At 42.8% G+C, this 22,063-nt stretch overlaps 1 protein-coding gene across 3 annotated transcripts in view; it reads right to left on the bottom strand.

The window, feature by feature from the left end:
* Nucleotides 1–4,321: 4,321 nt before the first annotated feature.
* NFU1 (NFU1 iron-sulfur cluster scaffold) overlaps nt 4,322–22,063 on the bottom strand; it is a 63,404-nt gene continuing 45,662 nt past the window's right edge. For all 3 annotated transcript variants that reach the window (XM_075858530.1, XM_075858531.1, XM_075858532.1), the window contains exon 8: nt 4,322–4,766. In XM_075858530.1, the coding sequence (XP_075714645.1) occupies nt 4,710–4,766 (57 nt within the window). In that variant the 3' untranslated portion in view covers nt 4,322–4,709. The remainder of the gene's footprint in view (nt 4,767–22,063) is intronic.

Below are 22,063 nucleotides of genomic sequence, written 5' to 3'. Positions count from 1 at the left end.
TTTGTTTGCTAGAGGAGTTTTAGTTTTAATTGGTACCATACAATGTACTGGGAAAGGTGGAATGTGAAAAAAAAAGTGATTCCTCCTTTCTTTTTTGGGTTTCATTTTTACGGCGTTCAACATGCGGATCAATACAATTTGAGCGATACCAATTTATATATTTTTTTTATGATGTACTGCTTTTACAAAGTAAAAACTAATTTGGAAACAAAAAAAGTTGGTCACATTCCGCGAGCCACGGTGTAAGAGCTTGTTTTTTTTTGTGGTGCAATCTCTAGTTTTTATTGGTATCATTTTGGGGTGCATACGACTTTTTGATAACTTTTTATTCCATTTATATTGGGAAGCGAGGCAACAAAACACAGCAATGCATGCATTGGGAATTTGGGATATACCAATTATGGTTAAGATTTTATTGCTTACATCATTATTTCTGTGGCCTACTCCCTTTAACTGGTTGTGCCACCCTTGGCAGTAAAAACTACAATCTAACATTTGAGATAACTTGCGAGGAGTCTTTTACATCGCTGTGGAGGAATTTCGGCCAATTCTCTTCTTTGCAGAATTGATTTAATTCGGCTACATTGGAGGGTTTTTGAGCATGAACTGCCCATTTAAAGTCTCGCCACAGCATCTCAATGTGATCTAAGTCAGGACTTTGACTCTCCCACTCCAAAAACCTTAATTTAATTTATTTTGAGCCATTCAGTAGTGGACTTGCTTGAGTGCTTTGGATAATTGTCCTGCTGCACAACCCAACTGCGCTTGAGCTTTAGGTCACAAACTGACGGGCGGACATTCTCCTCAGGATTCCTGATAGAGAGCAGAATTCATGGTTCCATCAATTATGGCAGGTCTTCCAAGTCCTGCAGAAACAAAGAAGCACCAGACCACCACACTACAACCACCATGTTTGATCGTTGGTATGATATTCTTATGGTGGAATGCGGCGTTAGATTTACGCCACATGTAACTGGTTGAATTAGTAGCAAAATGGGCAATTACTTTTTACTTAGGGCCAGAGAGGGCTGAACAGCAATTTTCCTTTAATAAATGAAATCATTATTTATTTTCAAGCGTGACAAATATGCAAAATTAGAAGAAATTGGGAATAGGGCAAATAAATTTTCACAGCACTGTATAATGTTTTGGTACCAGAAAATCCTGTGATATGTATACCTAATGATTTAGCCTAACAGGAACAAACAAATAACCATGAAATTACTTTCGGGCTTTCTGGATGTATACCCAAAATGTGGGGAGATTTCTGCCACCCTCTTCCATTTACTGTAGTTCTGTCCGGTCCTCAGCGGGTCACTGGAAGCAAATCCATAAATTTCTCCACCATGCCATGGGATTCACAATACCGGATGACCCCCAAGGTTTGCCTCTTGTTCATAGATCCTGAATCATTCCCCTCATTGGCTGACCGTGTCTTTCTTTGTGAGGTTATATCATGCTAGGAGAATGGTGTTTTGGATGACACCCACTCAATCAATTCCACTTTACCTCTCAAGAAGTGGATCTTTTATCATAGAAATAAAGATGTCAATTTTCACAAGATTTGGGATAGATGGTTCAATTCCCCCTGTACCATTTCCTCCCGATACCCCTCATTTGAGGACTCTTGGTCTTCCATGGGACCCCTAAACCCAGTTGTTCTAATAGTGTCTGAACAGTTCTTTATCAGATTCCCTACTGTAGCTCATAGGGCCTTGTATGACAATTAACTCTCAGATCCAGGTGGATTGCCCGTTTTCTTTTTTCTTTCGTTTCCAGCATAAGGCACTGCACATCATTTTGTTTGTTTGCTAGTTTTCTAGATCGCACGTTGTGGTTGAAATGAATGGCTTGCCCCTGTTTTACTGGGACAGGGCACACGTTGCCAAGTATTATATCAAACTCCATGGATACATGTTTTTTAGAAGACGGATACCCTTCATTGTTGCGGTCCCGATTTCTGGACTGTAATGCTATTAGGTTGTGTAAATTTTATGTGCCAATAGCTTATTGTGATTTCCTGCATTTTCTCCTTTACAACTAGAAAAGATTACGCAGGTTTTCTTTTTTTTATTTGACATTTCATAAAGTTCGTTATTTATTTATTTTAAATCAACAAAAACTCAATTACTTTACATGCATGAAAGGTAATAATCCAAATGAATAGGTTTGGAGGCCAGTTTTGAAAGGGAATGGATTTATTATGTAAACTTTGCTCTTTCAGTATGAGGACGTTTACTGGAGTAAGGCAAATAAAAGGTCTCGTTGCTTGGAGCTTTAGCAAACTCTACACGGTCATGTACAATGACATCTCACATCTCTGCTCACGGTTTTCCAGGATATAAAAATACAGTTTAATATGGATGATAAGCTGCTGTGACATTGTATGCTTTGTCTTTTTTTTTTAATTCTCTTTTTGCAATGTGTATTTATGTGTGTGCGTTTGGGTGCGGGGCAGAAATGTTATTGGTTTTTATACCCAAGAGATGGGGATAATTTATAACAACAACTTTTTTTTTTTTCCACCCTTATCAAGTTGACAAGGCTGGCTCGCATTTCACATTGGCCTTGTCAGGAGGCACCCCTTGGTGGGGCGGACGTGGGACGCGTGTAGGGGCTGCACTGTTACTTGTAACAAGGTGTGTACAGGTCTAATCTCACGGTTTATAGGCATGATTTTTTTTTTTGTTGTATATAGAGAACATCAGTTTTATGTAGCGCGGATATGTAGTCACTTGAGGTTTGGTTTAGTTCTTCATTTTTTAGGCGGATCATTTATAGCAATATCCTAGATAGTTAGTTCTCAATATATTGGTACAATCTGTGTAGTTATTTATATCTAGGTTTCCTCAGTGGACATCAAGAAAATCTTGAATGGTATGATTGTTTTTGTTACATCTACATAGTGATTAGACATTCAAAAACCGGTTATGGTTTAGCAGTGCTGTTTTTTTTTTAATGGGTTGTTTCCATAGTATAAAACGGTCATTTTCAAATTAATTTGATTCATAACAAAATGACACATCATTGTATGATTATAACAGATAAGATACAATAAATGTGGGGAATTATTTTTATTTTTTATTTTTTTTGAGAATAAAGATTTCCACTGAAAAATAAAATACACCTCACTCACTCATTGGGAAAACTGGTACGGTGACCCCCCCCCCCCCCCCTGCTGCATTCTCCATATCTCTCCACTGTAGTCTCTGGGAGTTATGGACAGAGCAGTGTGCTGTTTGAACTGCTCTTTCCATAGCTCCCAAACTTTAATGGAGAAGACTGTGCCCATCTTTCTACTGAAGTGTAGAGAATGTGGTAGGAATCGTCAAATGGGGTTATAACCCATGTCCATGTGAGCGCAAGTTACTTCTGTTTACCAGTCTCAAAATTATCCACCTGACTCTTTGGCACCATTTATAAATCACTGAAGCCCATCTTGTCAGTGACCACCAGAATAGAGAGAAGGATGAAGCGATTATTATTTTTTTTGCCCTCAAGATTTGTTCATATACAGCATTGAAAGAGCAGTGTACATTAGTGACAGTGTGTGACCGGTATACTGTACAGCCCTGTGATCATGTAATAGACAGAGAGCTAAAATCGGAGAGAGATTATGCTCATGGAGGATCTTGTGGCCAATTTGCATCATACCACTGCATCATTTACAGAAATATGTTTTTACTGGTACGTTGTGTGAAAACGTATTAAGTCCATCCTTTTTTCCAGAATAGGATGGTCTGAACCCACTTCTCTCGACCCAGTCTGTTTGTCCGACTGTGATTGCATGTGGTCTCCTTCCCTCACATCTCCTTTCTCTCCCTTTCCCCCTATCTCGCTCTACTCTGGTCCCACCTCTTATTTTTTTTCTTCACCCTTCTATTTTCGACGTTCCGCCTTGGGGTATGTTGCTCATTGGTCGGGGTCTTTCCTCGACTCCCCACTACACTGGTTGTGTCTTTTGGTGCGTATTCTTATGGTCTCACAAGGAGCGGAGGTCTAGTCACATCCCCGATACACTATATTTTGCGTGTTTGTTTTTTGTACGTCTATTTTGTAGAGACGTCTATTTGGCCCGGCCTGCGTGGACTCCTCACATTCTAGCACTCCTCGTAATTTCGGTTTTGGAAAAATCTATATCTATGGCCAAGTTTTCAGCATCAGATGCTACCACATACAAAAAGTAATATATATCAGACTTAGTGTCATCCAACCACAAACAGCAATAAAAAGAACAAACTAGACCAATATATTCATCCAAATGTTAATTATAAATTGAAAGAAACAAAATGTTTCCATATAAACACAGAAAATGTTCATGTCTGGATGAAGTTATTCTTTATTTTTCTCCTAAACTGATAAATAATTCAGCAAAACAATTAAACAGGGGTGAACATACTAAAGAGGGGCCAATAACCTAAAATGTGCGTTCTCTAAAAGATCTAGTCAGCTGTTTCCACATTAGAATGAACATATTTTTTTGTTTGAGAGGCAATGTCACCATGAGCCTCACATATCTTAAACTGTACAAAGAAAAAGCGTCCGGTTTCCCTTCACCTCCAATCAGAACTCAGCTTTCATTTCCAAAACTGCAATGGTCAAATAAAACACGGACTCTGTGAACAAGTGACCAGAGACCCCCAGGCCCATAAAGCACATAAATAGTATCAGCGGTGGCACAACAGTCATGGCCTCAGTGTTTAGGATATTCAGGAAGAAGCAGGTTCTTGTCCAACAGCTTCATCATCATCCTCATCACCAATCACCTAAAAAAAACAAAACCAGAGTGAAGATAGGCTTTAGACTTCGTGTCTATTTAAGTAACTGTGACATTATAGATGGTGCAGAGAGAAAAAGTTCTACAAAGATCACCTGGCAGAAAGCTACAGAAACTATTAAAAAATGAGAGAAAGTTAAGAATTTCTGAATAAAAAGACATTAAACATGGTAGGAGAATTTACTTCAGCTGTAAACGTTTTTATACAAGAGTGGATTTTTTTTAATTTTTTTTTCTTAAAGCGGATCTGTTCCAGACAGGTCCATATTGAGGTCTTAGACATTAAATTTTTGTTGGTGGACCGGTCTCTTTCAATGCTAACAATGTAATGTCAATTGAGACTTGCAGGATCCTGGAGGTTAAACCCTCACTGATCATAATATTATGGAATATCCTAGCAATAGGCCATAACATTATAAGATGGGAATACCCCTTTAAAACGGACTGTATGGCGGCATACCAACAGCCCCCCTAATGGCAGAACTCAAGAGAAAGAAGAATCAGCCATGTTGGATTTTAATATTTTATCTAATGGTAATGGCTTGCCTTAAACTGGATTTGTCAAGTCACCCCGATCAGAGCAGCATAGGATAGAGGGGGAGATGCTGAGCACGGGGATATGACATTTTCTATGATATGATTCAGTATATTCATGCTCTCCCACCCTCTCTAGGCAGGCCGCACACAGAAGATAGCCATCTCCGCTGACCTCCCCATATACATGCATGCTTTAATTGTGCATGTAGATTTCACTGGTCAAAAGGGAGACGAGCCACAAACATGGTGCCCATACACAAGACAAAGCTTGGTCAAACTGACGATTTTGCAATCAAATGTGTTTGGAGCCACCCTATTCTCTCCCAACGGAAGATGTAGAGTGAATGAAGAATTGATCATCTTGGATTTCAAAATGCCAGATGCTTTGCTCCCATGAAGTTAAGCTCCCGCTGTCTGGCAACAGCCCATTCCCCTCCCTTCATAAAAATAAATATGTACTCATTCAGCAGAGCGAACATATTAACTCCTTCCTGCACCATACATTTACAGCAATGGCGGGATGTAGTTCCTGCACAGTGCCCTAAATATACGGTGCAAGCTCAACAGCTGTGCAGGCGGCATCAGAGGTGGGTGTCAGCTAACGACCTGCTGCAATGGTGGGGATCTGAGACAATTCGGATTACTAACACTTAAACCCTTAAATGCCGCATATGCAATGAAGTGGCTATATAGAAGGAGGGGGCTCCCTCTGTGACCCCATCAGTGGCCTAATAGGTTGTCGGTTAGTATAAGGTTGGATTCACACTTAGCGTTTACCCATGGTTTAAGTGGTGTTTTCACAGCGTTTTTTCCCCCAAAAACTGAGGCCAGATTTTACTTTAAAGTTTAAAGTAAAATATGAGAAAGCCGGCATACAGAGTTTTGGTTTATGGAGTTTGGTGTTATTTTAAAAACGCAGCATGCTCGAAGTATGGCGTTTTTTTCTGAAGGCATCTCTATAGGACTTCTAGAAATCCAGGAAACACCCATGCACAAAATTATACTAAATAAGAACTGCCAGCAGAAATGTGTGTAAAAACGCCATTAAAAAGTTTGAAACGCATGCCATTTTAAAAAGCTGAAAAAAGTGTTTGAGAAGGAGGCCAAACACGGACATGCTTAATATTCAGCAATACAGTATTGCAGTGTAATATAGAAGCAATTAAATTATCAAAGTTTTAAGTCCACTACAAGGACTAAAATAATTAAAGTCTTTTTATCCAGCCAGCAAAAATATATGGTGTATCCTCAGGACAGGCTATCAATAGCTGATGGGTCGGGGTCTGACTCCCGGAACCCCCGCCAATCAGCGGTTTTGAAGGGGGTGCATCTCTCTTACGAGTTCACAGCAAAAAAATGTATCCCTTACAAAATGCATAATTATGGAGAAAATAAAAGAAAATACATATTTGCTTTCGCTGCAACCGTAATGACCTCCACTATTAAATGAATACATTATGTATAATACACAGTGATTGCTGGATTTAAAAACAAAACACACAATGGCTGAATTGCTGTTTTTTTTGTTCACCCTCGATCCCCAAAAAAAAAAAAAAAAAAAACTTTGTCCTGCAAATAAAAAAATAAAAAAAAAACCCTCATACGGCTACGTCCTCAGAAAGAAACTACGACAAAAAAAACAAACGCTGTGTCCTTAAAGGGTATTCCGGAAAGAACTATTTATAACCTTTAGCGAATACCTTTTTTTTTTTTTTTTAATTCTTTATTTTGATGACCGAAAAGGTCCATTTTACAGCATACGGGGTACAAATGACAAAGTACAGAAAAAGTACAGAAACCAACAGAAAAATTACTATCAGTCTTCACATACATATTAGCTGAAATAATATAAGCTATCATTCCCATATAGGGAAGTATTCTGAATAAGAACAGGCCTCCGCCACGGAGGTCCGGCTCTTGAAGTCCATACTGAAGGACTAAGAGAGAGAGAACAGGTCAGAAGAGGAGAGCCAAGGAGGGATGAAGAACAGGGGAGAATATGCAAGAGGGGGGGGGGGGGGAGGAGGGCCCTCCATTACATCTCACTGGCAAAGAGCGCTAGTCAGGTTGCCTAGGGGTATGCGGATCCCGTATAATGTCTTTGTAGGAGTCTGAGTCCTGAAAAACAATCCAAGAAGCCCATGTCTGACAGAACTTGGTGCTTGAGTCGTAGATAACGGAGGTCAAGTCCTCCATATGCATAATGTCGTTCACCTGTGAAACCCAGAGGGACAATGTAGGAGGAGAAGAATCTTTCCATCGTAATGGGATACAATGATGGGCAGCCATCACTAAAAAGTGAAGCAGGGAGCGCTTATATATATTCACCGGAACATCGCAGTGATGAAGCAGGAAGAGGGCCGCGTCCAAGGTTATATCTGTACCCGTGACCTCAGTTATCACCCATCTAATGCCTTCCCAAAACGGGGTAAGAAGGGTACATGACCAGAAGGTGTGGAGGAGGGTACCATTGTCCTGCCCACATCTCCAGCACAAAGGGGATGCTGTAGGAAAGATGTGGTGCAATCGAGCTGGGGTCCTGTACCAGCGAGACAACAGTTTAAAGCCTGCTTCTTGATATCGTGAACTAATCGAGGTCTTGTGGGCCATAGTAAGTATACGCTGGCTTTGTGTGGGGGAGAAGGAGATACCCAGATCCTCTTCCCATTTAGAAAGATAGACAGGGAGGGGTAGATCCGGGGGGTCTATGAGAAGTTTGTATATTGCGGACAGTGCGTGTCTAGCCAATTCAGAACCAGAACAAAGGACCTCTAGAGGAGTCCTATCCCTTTGGTAGGAAGTAGGAGCTGAAATAGAGGAGCAAAAGTGACGTAGTTGGAGGGAACGCCAATGTCCTAGCGGCGAGAGGTCAGGGACCTGGGCCATGTCCGCCATGGAGAGCCAATCAGTGCCGTTCAGAAATTGGGCTGCTCGAAACCATCCCGAGGTCTGCCATGAGCGGAAGACTGGGTCCGTCATACCGGTGGTAAAAGAGGGGTTGCCCAGTATGGGATATATTGGAGGAATGAACCGGGAGGAGGGATGACCGAACTGAAAGAAGGGAGCAGCAGAACAGTGTTGGGCCTATGGTAGGGTGATGACGGAGGTGTTTGAGTTGGTTACGATGTAGCCAAGGGATAGCCTGTAGGGGTATAGATGAGAAACTCTGCTCCAGACCCACCCACGGTTTAAAACCCTCGTGTCTACACCAATCCACCACTCGAGCAAGATGGGATGCAGTATAGTAAGAGCGGACGCCAGGGAGTGCCAGCCCTCCTGATTCCCTAGATCGGCAGAGAAGCGTGCGTGAAAGTCGAGGGGTTTTACCGTTCCAAACAAAAGAAATCTGGAGAGAGTTGATCGGTTTAAAATTTTTTATGGGTATAGTAATGGGAAGGGTCTGGAAGAGATAGAGGAGTCTTGGAAGCGCATTCATTTTGAAGATGGTGCACCGGCCCAACCATGTAAAAGTGCCTTTAGACCACCGGCGCAGTCCGCCTTAAGATCAGCAAGGAGTGGAGGGAAGTTCAATTGGAAAAGATCCATCAGATCTGGGGGAACACGGACACCCAGATATTTCAAGGCTACCGGAGTCCACTTAAAACTGAAGGATTGTTTCAGGGTCAAGAGGAGGTGGGGAGGGAGGGAAATATTCAGTGCTTCGGATTTAGAAAAATTAATCTTGAAGTTGGATAAGTTGGAAAAGCGCTGAAATTCCCGCATGAGATTGGGAAGCGAGACAGATGGGTTAGTCAAGAAGAAAAGTAGGTCATCAGCATAGGCGGCTACCTTGTTAACGGAGTTGTGCGTCTCCAAACCCCTCACATCTGGATTAGCGCGAACATGGCGTAGGAAAGGCTCCAATGTCAGTACAAAGATCAAGGGGGAAAGGGGGCACCCCTGCCTGGTGCCATTGTAAATGGAGAAACCTTCCGAGAGGATGCCATTCACGCGGACTCTAGCAGATGGGCACGAGTACAACAACATTATCCATCCCAGCATATGAGATCTAAGGCCAAGACGTAAGAGGGTTTCTTCCATAAAAGTCCAGTTGACCCTGTCGAACGCCTTTTCAGCGTCCGTGGACAGGAGCATAAGAGGCGTATTGGATATCTTGGCTTTGTGAATAAGGTTGATGGCTTTAGTCGTGTTATCCCGTGCTTCTCTGCCTACCATAAAACCCGCCTGATCTGCATGAACAATCTCCCCAAGCAGCGGTGCAAGACGAACAGCCAGAATCTTAGCGAACAATTTGATGTTGGTGTTAAGGAGGGAGATTGGCCTGTAACTAGCACACTGTAAGGGGTCTTTACCGGGCTTGGGAATCACCGCAATATGCGCTCTAAGAGCGTCGGGAGGGGTGGGAGATGAGGTGGAGAAGGAATTGAAGGAAGTTAAAAAATGCGGTCCCAGCGCTGACAGGAATTTTTTGTAATATGGGAGCGTAAATCCATCTGGGCCAGGGGCTTTGCCCAACCGGGAGTGTTTTAGAGCGTAGGAAAGTTCTTGCAGGGTAATCGGTTCTTCCAGGTCAGAGAGAATATCATCTGATAGAGAGGGAAGGCCAGAATCTGCGATGTAAGCAGAAATATTTGACCTGAAGTCTCTGGCTGACGTGGAAGGGTTAGTTGAATCTGTATTATACAGGGAGGCGTCGAATTCCCGAAATGTGGAGGCTATATCCATAGGTAATCGGGCACGTGTTTGGGCAGAGGACATAATCGAGGGTATGTAGTTCTGGGCTTGTGGAATGCGTAACACTCTGGCAAGCGATTTGCTGCTTTTGTTGCCGTATTCATAATAGTGACGTTTACATTTGGAAAGCGTGGCTTTGGCCCTGTACATCAGGAGAGTTCGAAGTTCCTCTCTTTTATGAAGGAGGGCAATCCGGATCACGGGAGCGTTTATGAGCGATCTCAAGGATTTCAATCTCTGATAGCAGACGGACAGTAGCTGCAGCACGTTCCCTCTTTAACCGGGCTCCGTGTTTGATAAACGTACCCCTAATCACGCATTTGTGTGCCTCCCAGACAATACGAGGATTAGTGGCCTCTGTGGCATTATTCGCAAAATAGTCATCTATGGAGCGTTGAATATCTGCGTTAACGACCGAATCCGAGAGAAGAGACGGGTTCAGCTTCCATTGTGATTGGCGGAAGAGGGGGGAGTGTAGAGAGAGGGTCAGGGTGACGAGGGCATGGTCCGCAAAGGAGATCGTATCAATGTCCGCAGAACGGATGGAGTGGAGAGAATGATGCTTGGTAAAAAAGAGGTCAATTCTGGAGTAAGTGTCATGCACCGCAGAATAGAAGGAGAAGTCCTTATCAGCTGGGTGAAGGAGTCGCCAGGTGTCTACCAATTGGTGCTCGTGAAAGGACCTCAGAATACGGCGGAGTTAGGACATCGAAATTGACGTATCTATTGTGGGATCTAGCGCTACATTAAAGTCCCCGCCCAGGACTATGGTACCCTCACCAAATTCCTCCAGGGCATTCAAAAAACCAATAAGGGCTGTGCCCTGACCAGAGTTGGGCAGGTAAAAAGAGGCAAAGGTGTATACCTGAGAGTCAATAGATCCCTTAAGTAAGAGCATCCTTCCCACATCATCACTGTGAGATCCCAGGAGTTCCCAGGGGAGGGATCTGGAGATCAAAATACTTGTCCCCCTTGATTTCATATCAGGAGAGAAACTATGGTATGCATTAGGAAACCAAGTATTGGACAACTTAAAGGGCTTCTGTTGACACAGCTGAGTTTCCTGAAGGAACACAACCTGTAGGTGTTTGCTTCTCAGCATATTGAAGAGTATGGATTGCTTTCCAGGGCTGTGTAAGCCCTTGACATTCAGTGATCCTATTTTCAGGTCCACTTGTATATGTTGCGCCATTTTCTCTGTGGGATGCGATAGAGGGAGGGAGGGAAAGGGGAGCGGCGGAAAGACGGGGGTAGAGTAAGTGGGAAAGAAAGAGATAAAGAAAGAAAGAGAAAAAGAACGGTATTACACAAAAGAAAGAGGCCCAAGGGCCGGCTCCTCGTAGGTGCGAAACCTGTGGAGAAAGGGTGTTAAATTTGTGGGGACCTGGAAAACCACGAGGGGGGGGGGAGCCCCGCAAAGCTAGCACAACAGTCAAACAGTAAACCATTTCTTCCATCACTCGCCATAGGGAGAGCGACGGAGGCACATACATTTATAGAACCGAAATCGGCGACTCAGTCCCTATTGGACTGGGGAGGGTCACGTAAGACCTGCAAACCATGGTGTTGAGCAACCCAGTAGCCTGTTCCAAATACCAATAAAGTAGTACCCAACTAAACAATAAAAATAGGCTGCCATGACCGCATGTCGAACGTAAGTCGGTCCACATACTTGTCATGGGAGCCAGCAGCCCAACGAGCAATCTACATGGAAATAGCAACAACATATGCCTGTGAATATGAGCTATAGCAATAACTCCCCCGTTTTCTTAGAGATAATGTGAGATGCGGGGGGAACTGTTACAAGTGGCATATAATAAGCAATAGGTAATATCACACCCCAGAATCACCCACGGATATTAATCATACATGTGCTGATCTACACGATGTAAGCAGACTAATACGTTGCAACCGTTAGTCGGTCCAAAGTGAGTAATTAAGTAGCTGGAGCGGCCATAGTTCCTTAGTAGGAAATATGGGCACTGATGTGTTTTACTGAGAGGAACATTAGCTGTAAGAAAGCAAATCAGAGAACCAGAGAGATGCATAAACAGGACGTAACATATTAAGTCCTTATGAAGCCATAGTTGTAGGCAACATCATAAGAATAAAAGGATATCAACGCATGTGGTCACTCTTAAGCCTCAGGTCGGATCCTGTGGGACAGATCCACTAGCAGTAGATGTGGCGCCCCAGGGATAGATCTGTTGAGGGGAGGTTGGCTGGGTCTTCTAAGACGGCGTCTTTGAGGTTGGTCGACTCTCTCCAGTGCTAACCAGTCGGGAACTGGCAAGGGGTCGATTTGAAGAAATCGAAAGAGGCCATCAAGATCCGAGAAGTGACGTAAAAGGTAGAAGCCAGAGTTATTCTTGACGACAACATGGAACGGGTGACCCCATCGGTAGGTAGCGCCTGCCGCCTTGATTTTTTCCAGTAACGGGTGGAGAAGTCGTCTCATATAGAGTGTTCGTGGCGAGACATCAGGGTATATAGTGATCGTACTACCCTCCACGGACATAGGACCATGTGACCATGCACTCCGGACAATTGCATCTTTGTCAGTGTAGTAGTGTAGATGGCATAAAACGTCCCGTGGTGTGGACGGATCAAGCGGGCCTGGCCGAGAGACTCTGTGAATACGGTCTATGAGGAAAGTCGCATCTGGCAGCCTGTTGGTGAGCTTGTTGAAAAGAATAGGGACCCTTATTGATAGCTCATCTCGTGGGCCCAGATCTGGGAGGCCTTTCAGGCGGACGTTGTTCCTGCGTCCCCGATTTTCCTGATCATCCAGCTGAAGAGCCAGGGACTGTAAGTGTGTTCTAGTGTTAATGGCAGTTCGTTCCAGGGAGGCCACTCTGGAATCAATAGTAGATACAGTTTGCTCAGTAGAAAGAGCCCTTACTTACAAGCAGAGGTTTACACACAAATACAATTTAAAAATAATAGATCGAGATGTGCCAAGTGCATATCACAAACCTCTAGATAAAAAATGCTAGAACAGAGGCCGTGTACTCTTTGGCGAATATTCACAAATGTGTTAAAAATATATACTGCACATGGTAACCAGCTACTATCAATTCTGTCCACTTCCAGGCGTAGTTCTGCTATGTCTTGTTGGTGTGCTTGCTCAATCCTGGTAACCAGGGAATCAAGGTCCTGTCTAGTGGGGAGGGCCTGGATCATTTCCCTCAGCAAGTGTAAATCAGCATGTAAGCCCATGGGCCCATTTTGTACCTCAGAACCATGTGTGTGCGGTGGAATGGGGGGCGGTTCCCTCATGGGAAGTGTGGTGAGTGGGGATGCAGGGCTTACCACGTTCTGCGCACTGCAGGAGAGAGGATCAGCGGCTGGGTTCATGTCTGCTGGTGCAGGCCGCGACCGAGGAGGCGGAAGGAGGAGAGCCGACATCTCAGTGGCCGGAAGCGGTGTCAGTGCGTCCGCCATTGCTGCTGGAGAGGCCGAGGCTGTTTGTGAGGAGGAGAGGAAGCGTTCCATACTCTTGCAGCGGCCGGAGGAACGGGGTAAGGAACGAGAGGCTCCAGGGCAAGTTCCCCTGCGTTTTCCTGGCATCGCCTGCCGGGTTTACCCGGTGTTAATCACTGTTATGTGCCTGCTTATCCGGAGCTCCCCCAAGACGCGTGCTCACGGCTCCATAGCTAAGCCACGCCCCCAGCGAATACCTTTTTGACCGTTTCCCTGGCCGGGACGTATTTCATACATCCTGCCAAGGAAGCATGTCTGTAGCCAAGGACATATCTTAGGGTATGTGCACACGATAACGTCAATTACGGCTGAAATTACGGAGCTGTTTTCAGGAGAAAACAGCTCCTGCATTTCAGACGTAATTGCTCGTACTCGCGTTTTGCACTTCCTTGACGAGGCTGTTATTTTACGCGCCGTCTTTTGACAGCGACGCGTAAAATTACAGGTCGTCGGCACAGTACATCGGCAAACCCATTGAAATGAATGGGCAGATGTTTGCCGACGTATTGGAGCTGTGTTTACGCCTGAAAATAGGTCGTGTGAACCCAGCCTAATACATCTTCGAAAATTAAAGGTTTTAGCTCAGGCTAGATCACAGCTAGAACTGCGATCCAGGTCTGGTTTTACAGCTAAGAATCTTTAAGCATACTTGCACTCTAGTGGTCACAAATGGGGCAGAGGTGTCTGAGAAGATGAGATCTTGCTCTTCTAACTACCCCTCTAAACCTAATCCAGATGTTAATGGACTCCACGCAGCATCAACTAACTCACACCAAGAACTTGCTGTAAACAGAAAACATCAATAAAACTTTTCTACATTTTACACTGTCCGGATCCTGCCCGTACCCCTTCATAAACATAAAATCCACCGACCACTTCTCTAGCAATGACCATTATCATATATCATAGAAATAACGATTATCACTAGAATGGAATGTCTGAAATCTTTTCCATCCATCAGAAATGTATTAGTCAGTCAGAAACAACATTTTTATTCACCGACAGTCCCCACAAAACAATTCATTCCACTTTGTTCAATTAGAAAAAAAATATTTGTGTCAGTCAGGGCTTCGTTCTGACGGAAAGCTCCACAGAACGTAGCCCTGACGCAAATGTGAATGAAGCCTTAGTTAACGCATTCGATTATCTTTAGGGATTTGCAATTATTTATTACAGTTAGGCTGCATTCACACGCTGCCGTCAATTTCTGCGACCAGAAAAATTGCGGAAAAAACTGCGCCATGACCGCAACGTGTGAGCACGGCCTAGAGATTTTATTGGGGGATGTAAAATGATATACCTATATAAACCCCAATTTAATTTGCATGCAAAAATTGGTTGGTGCATTACTGCGCTTTTGGCGTTTCTTTAGCAACCTGTGAATGTAGACGTGTGGTGTGGATCAACTCCTCACATTTTACTTTTTGCAGAGTAAATTTTTTTTCGCATAAGAGGTATTTAGGGTTCTGCAAAGTTGAATTATGTTTGATGCAAAGTTACGTGAAGGTAGTTGTATGTTTAATTATTTAGTTATGTTTTATACATTCTGTACACTCATAAAATAGTTTAGATTTTGGTACAATAGTAGCTGTTTACCATGTGCAGTATATATTTTTAACACATTTGTTAATATTCGCCAAAGAGTACACGGCCTCTGTTCTAGCATTTTTTATCTAGAGGTTTGTGATATGCACTTGGCACATCTCGATCTATTATTTTTAAATTGTATTTGTCTGTAAACCTCTGCTTGTAAGTGAGTTTTAGATGCAAATGTTTAAATGCATTTTTTAACTGAAGATTTCCGGTTGGTCACAAAGTTACATGAAGGTGGAGATAGCTGACAACACCACATCAACACAATTGCAATCTTCCGGTTGTCTGATTTCAGGAAATGTAGAGTGTTTGGGGTAGCACTCACTTTTTGAGGCGTGTAATCCCTGTATTTTATAGGTTGTTACTTTTTTAACCCCTTCCCGCCTTGGCCACTTTTGACCTTCCTGACAGAGCCTAATTTTTCAAATCGGACAGGTTTCAATTTATGTGGTAAGAACTTGGGAATGCTTTTACCTATCCAAGCGATTCTGAAACTGTTTTCTCGTGACACATTGGACTTTATGTTACTGGCAAAATTTGCTCGGTGCATTTAGCATTTAATTGTGAAAAACATCAGAATTTAGTAAAAAAAAATTGCAAAAATGTGCATTTTTCTAAATTTAAATGTACCTGCTTGTAAGACAGGCAGTTATACCACACCAAATTTTTGCTAATTAACATCCCCCATATGTCTACTTTAGATTGGCATCGTTTTTTTTAACATCCTTTTCTTTTTCTAGGACGTTACAAGGCTAAGAACTTTAGCAGCAATTTCTCACATTTTCAAGAAAATTTCGAAAGGCTATTTTTTCAGGGACCAGTTCAGTTGTGAAGTGGCTTTTAGGGTTTTATAGATTAGAAACCCCCAAAAAGTCACCCCATTTTAAAAACTTCACCCCTCAAAGTATTCAAAACAGCATTTAGAAAGTTTCTTAACCCTTTAGACGTTTCACAGGAATTAAAGCAAAGTAGAGGAGAAATTTAAAAATTTCATTTTTTTTGTTGCAGAAATTCATTTTTAATCCATTTTTTTGTAACAGTTTTACCAGAGAAACGCAACTCAATATTTATTGCCCAGGTTCTTAAGTTTTAGGAAATATCCCACATGTGGCCCTAGTGTGCTTATGTACTGAAGCAGTGGCCTCAGAAGCAAAGGAAAACCTTTTCAGGAGGATTTTGGGGCCTCCTTTTTATTAGAATATATTTTAGGCACCATGTCAGGTTTGAAGGGCTCTTGAGGTGCCAAAACAATGGAAATCCCCCAAAAGTGACCCCATTTGTAAAACTACACCCCTCAAGGAAATTATCTAGGGGTATAGTGAGCATTTTGACCCTACAGGTTTATTGCAGAAATTATTGGAAGTAGGTCGTGAAAATGAAAATCTACATTCTTTTAAAGAAAATGTAGGTTTAGCTATTTTTTTCTAATTTCCACAAGAACTAAAGGAGAAAAAGCACCCCAACATTTGTAAAGCAATTTCTCCCGAGTAAAACAATATCCCATATGTGGTCATAAACAGCTGTTTGGACACACGGCAGGGCTTAGAAGGGAAAGAGCGTCATTTGGCTTTTGGAGCTCAAATTTAGCAGGAATGGTTTGCGGAGGTAATGTCGCATTTGCAAAGCCCCTGAGGGACCAAAACAGAGAAAATGCAGAAAAAGTGACCATTTAGGAAACTGCACCCCTTGAGGAATTCATCTAGAGGTATAGTGAGCATTTTGACCCCCACAGGTGTTTCATAGATTTTATTTGAATTATAAAGTGAAAATAAAACAATCCCTTTTCTTCAATAAGACGTAGCTTTAGCTCAACATTTTTCATTTTCTAAACAAATAAAGGAAAAAAGAACCCCAACATTTGTAAAGCAACTTCTCTGGAGTACGGAATTACCCCATATGTGGTCATGAACTACTGTTTGGGCACACGACAAGGATCAGAAGAGAAGGAGTGCCATTTGGCTTTTGGAGCACAGATTTTGCTGGATTGGTTTCTTGACACCATGTGGCTTTTTGCAAAGCCCCTAATGTACCAGTACAGTGAAAACTCCCTAAAAGTGACTCCATTTGGGATACTACACCCCTTGAGGAATTAATCTAGGGGTGTAGCGAGAATTTTGACCCCACAGTTATTTCATAGATTTATTTGAATTGGCTGTGAAAATAAAAACAATCCTTTTTCTTCAATAAGACGTGGCTTAAGCTCAAAATATTTAATTTTCTCAAAAAAATAAAGGAGAAAAAGCACCCCAACATTTGTAAAGCAATTTCTCCAGAGTACGGCAATACCCCATATGTGGTCATAAACCGCTGTTTGGGCACACGGCAGGGCTCAGAAGGGAAGGAGCGCCATTTGGCTTTTGGAGTGCAGATTTTCCCGGATTGGTTTCTGGTCGCTATGTCGCATTTGCAAAGCCCCTGTGGGATCAACAGTGGAAACCCCCAAGAAGTGACCCCATTTTAGAAACCACACGCCTCAAGGTATTCACCTAGGGGTGTAGTGAGCATGTTAACCCTGCAGGTGTTCTGCAGAAATTAGTGTGCCTCGATGTTGCAGAGTGAAAATGGGATTTTTTTCCATAGATATGCCAATGTGGTGCCCAGCTTGTGCCATCATAACAAGACAGCTCTCTAATTATTATGCTGTGTTGCCCAGTTTTAGAATCTCCCTACATGGGGCACTCATCTTTTGCCTGGACATTCGACAGGGCTCAGGAGTGAAAGAGTACCATGCGAAGTTGAGGCCTAATTTGGCGACTTACAAAGTATTGGTTCAAAATTGCAGGGCTCTGATGTGAAATAATGAAAGAAACCCCTGAGAAGTGACCCTATTTTGGAAACTACACCCCTCAAGGCATTTATTAAGAGGTGTAGTGAGCATTTTCACCCCAAAGGTCTTTTCCATAAAGGATTGTGCTGTGGATGGTGCAAAGTAAAAATTGAAATGTTTCCCTAGATATGCCATTTCCGTGGCAAATATATCATGCCCAGCTTATGCCACTGGAGACACACACCCAAAAAATTGTTAAAAGGGTTCTCACGTGTATGGCGATGCCATATATGTTGAAGTAAATTGCTGTTTGGGCCCACTATAGGGTTCAGAAGGGAAGGAGCACAATTTGGCTTTTGAAGCCTAGCTTTTGCTTGGTAGTAGTTTTGTTTGGAGTTTTTCTGGTATTTCAGTTTATAATGTGGGGGTACATGTAAGCTGGGCAGAGTACATCAGGGGCATTGTCAGGTTGTATAATAATGGGGTAGAAAAACCCCAAAATAATCCATAGATGTGTGTTACACTGAGAAGCAATCATTTCTGCACTGATAAATGTCCTTCCTTATTCCCTTTTAGTCCACACTGCACACATTTGCAGTTTGGGGAATTTTGCTGGAAAGGGTTGTCCTGGTATAATACGGGCACCCTCGCTTCCAGCAGATATGTTGGGGCCCTCCCCTTCCTGATTCCCTAATTTTAGGGCCTCGATAAATCGCCTCTTGAAACAGATGAAATGTTCCCCTCGGGCCTGCACAACTGAATATTTTTATTTCCCGACTTATTGGAGCCTTAACTAATTTAATTTTTTGATAGACGTAGTGGTATGAGGGCTGTTTTTTGGCAGGATGAGCTGTAGTTATTATTGCTACCATTTTGGGGTACATGTGGCTTTTTGATCACTTTTTATCCTATTTTTTGTGAGGCAAGGTGACCAAAAAACAGCAATTCGGTCATAGTTATCAGGCCCCGCCTCCGGGCGGGGGCTTACAGTTTTCAGTGCTAGGCAGACCGGGAAGCTACTATTAGGCCTCCGGTTGCCATTGCAGCCGACACCCGGCGATTTCATTGCTGGGGTGCCGATTAGCTCAAACACCTTAAATGCAGCGATCGCTTTTGACCACTGCATTTAAGGGGTTAATGGCAGGGATTGAAGCGAACTTTGATCCCCGCCATTACAGCACGGTGTCAGCTGTAAGATAAAGCTGACATCCGGGGGTGATGGCATAGACTCCGCTTCTGAGCCGATGGCATCCATTTGTCGTATGTATACGACATTTTGCGGGAAGCACTGGCTTTCCATGACGTATACTTACGACAAATGTCCGGAAGGGGTTAAATGTCCAGCTTAAAACCACATTTTTGGTCTCCTCAATTCTGGTGATGTTCTGAAGATATGTGCATGTAGACATAGGCATTCATAGTAGGTCTGCACATAATGATCTTTTACTTTTAGGATGTGAGGTGCATCTAATTTTTTGCTTGGGTCCCACTTCTAGCCACAAATATAAATTTTTATGCATTTAGTTATTTTAACGTGTATGGTTACCTAAAGGATTGTGCACATTAAAAACCAATACGTCCAAAACTTTCCATCAAGGGACAGTCGGGAGGCCACCATGCACATTAGATTGTCATCAAAATCCATTAACATTTATCTTGTATGTATGAGAAAGCTTTAGACAAGTGTAAGGGCATACACACGCATGCAGAAGATTAGTTGCAGAAATTTTTGCAACTGAAAATCAGTTTTGTACATCTGAATTGGGTTGTTTCTGCAGCAGTTGCATGATTTCTCCAAGCCCATTCAGATGAATAGGACAGTCACAGAAATTTCTGAAACAAATCTGCCTCATGTAAATTTACCAAAAGGGCTATGTACTGGGGAGATTATGGCTCCTAATAAGGGTTAGATGCACATGTGGTAGAAAAATCGGACACTAATCCGCCGCAAAATCTGCATGTAACATGAATATTTTGCTGTGGATTTCGCCAAGGGGTGAAATCCATGGCTAAATATTCTGCAGCATGTGGATGAGATTTGTTTAAATCTCTTCTACATGGCTTATACTATAATTCGTTCCGGATTTTCTGTTACATGTGCGCTTACCCTAACAAGAACTGTTTGTACCACTATCACTATTGTAAGGCATAGCAGGTTTAGCACTATGTAGGTAAATCTTCCCATACCAGTCCAGACAAATCTAACAAAATAAATAAAATCTAGACAATGAATTCCCTCTACGTGTAGCGTCTTTCACTACCTACACGCAATCTAGTGATTTAGTAAATTTAATTGTTCAAGGAAGTGCTCTAAAAATTACCATTTGTGATTACTAGAAATATTGTTTCTTATGACAATACAAAGTTTACATTTAGAAGATCTGTACACTTCCTCATTTCCACTAAAACTACAGTAGTCCAAAGTCATCAAGACCACACCGTAAAATAAAAGCACCAGTTTACAGCCACTTTAACTACTTAATGTCTATAGACACCCTTGACATGGGAATTATTTTTTTTACATTTTAAGAAATACCTGGGAGTTAAAAAAGTTGCACTTAGGGTCCTATTACACGGCCGGACATGGGCCGTGTAAATGAGCGATGATCAACGAGACAGCTCGTTGATCGGCGCTCGTTTGCACTTTCCACAAGGAGCAATGAATGCTTATGTATGGGGACGAGATCTCATTACTCCGATCGCTCGTCCCCATACATTTTGATCTTGTCAGCAGCACTTCTCACTGATTACACAGGGAGATGGGCTGCAAACAACGATGATTTTTAATGCTGCGTAACAGAGCAGATTAGCCGATGAACGAGCGTTTGCTCATTCATCGGCTGATTGTTGCCCTTATTACACAGTGCACTGATCGGGAACGCTTGTTTGCCTGATCATTGGCCTGTGTGTCAGGGCCTTAATTTTCAGGATGCAATCTACATTATTTTTCAGATCCCATGACATGCAGTTTGCAAGCTGCTCCTAGTATCAGACATTTTTTTCCTGTTGAAGTTTCCCTTCCAGTAATACATGCTGGATGTGAGGTCTGTGACTCCAGGATGCTTCTGCATTCACTAGGCTCCCATGTATCAGCATAGCTTTATTCCTGTACTGCTTTCTCACTACACTGATTCATGTGCAGTTCCCACTCCCTCCCCGAGACAGATTGCGTGGTCTGCCATTCCTGAAGACTTGGATGCTTTCCCCCCATCTCCACACTATGATTTGAGGAAACAATCTCCTCTGTCTCCCTGCTGCTATCTCTAAGGCAGGATGACAAGACCAGAATGCTGTGGATTTTCCATGCGGAAAATCTGCAGTGAACTACAGTACTAGCCAATGAACAAATTTCATCCACATGTAACTGTGGATTTCAGCTTTTTCAATATAGAAGAGGTGAAATATGGAGCAAAAACCCTGTGTGCATAACGTGCGGAAATTGCAGCAGAAACGCTGCTGATACCCTGCGGAATCAGCAGCTTTTAGACAAAGAAATGGGAGAGAAGATGAGTCAGGCTGGATAGTGTGTCAGATTTATGTTAGAATTTCCCGGACACCACGTAAAGGAGTAACACAGAATCTACAGCAGTAAAGTGGTAGGAAACTTCAAATGAACTATTTAGAAAGTTGCTTAACACAATCACGTACATGCACGTCAAGGGAAGGATTCCCTTCACGCATTCCACCGTATATGTACGTGATTGTCCGGACACATAAGCTGTGCCATGGGAGCCTGGCTGTGACCAAATGCCGGGTATCCGCTGCAACAGGTAGGATTGGAGAAACCTCCAATCCGTGCTGTTAATAAACCCTTTAAATGCCGCGGCTCCCTCTGCGGCCGCTGACGGGTGACAAACGCCTGTCGCCAATGGGCTGCCATGGCAGCCGGAGGCCTAACAAATGCCCACTGGCCTGTCATGGCTATATACCTATTAGGCAGTGCCTTTGCAGTTTGGGGAACTTCACTAGAACGTGTTTTCCCGGTATAATACAAGCATATTCACTTTCAGTAGATGTACCTGGGCCCTCCCCTTACTGGATCCCAAATATTAGGTCCTTGATACCCACCCTCTTGAAATAGAATAAATGTTTCCCTCTGGACTGTACACTACTCTGGGATGTTTTTCTTTCCCATCATACGAGAGCCTTAATGTTTTTTTTATTTTCCATCTATGTTAACTTCATTTTGCAGGTCAGTGTGATTACGGCGA

This window comes from Rhinoderma darwinii, chromosome 3 (genome assembly GCF_050947455.1).
Source record: "Rhinoderma darwinii isolate aRhiDar2 chromosome 3, aRhiDar2.hap1, whole genome shotgun sequence".
Lineage (NCBI taxonomy): Eukaryota > Metazoa > Chordata > Amphibia > Anura > Rhinodermatidae > Rhinoderma > Rhinoderma darwinii.
This window is presented reverse-complemented; position numbering and strand designations above follow the sequence as displayed.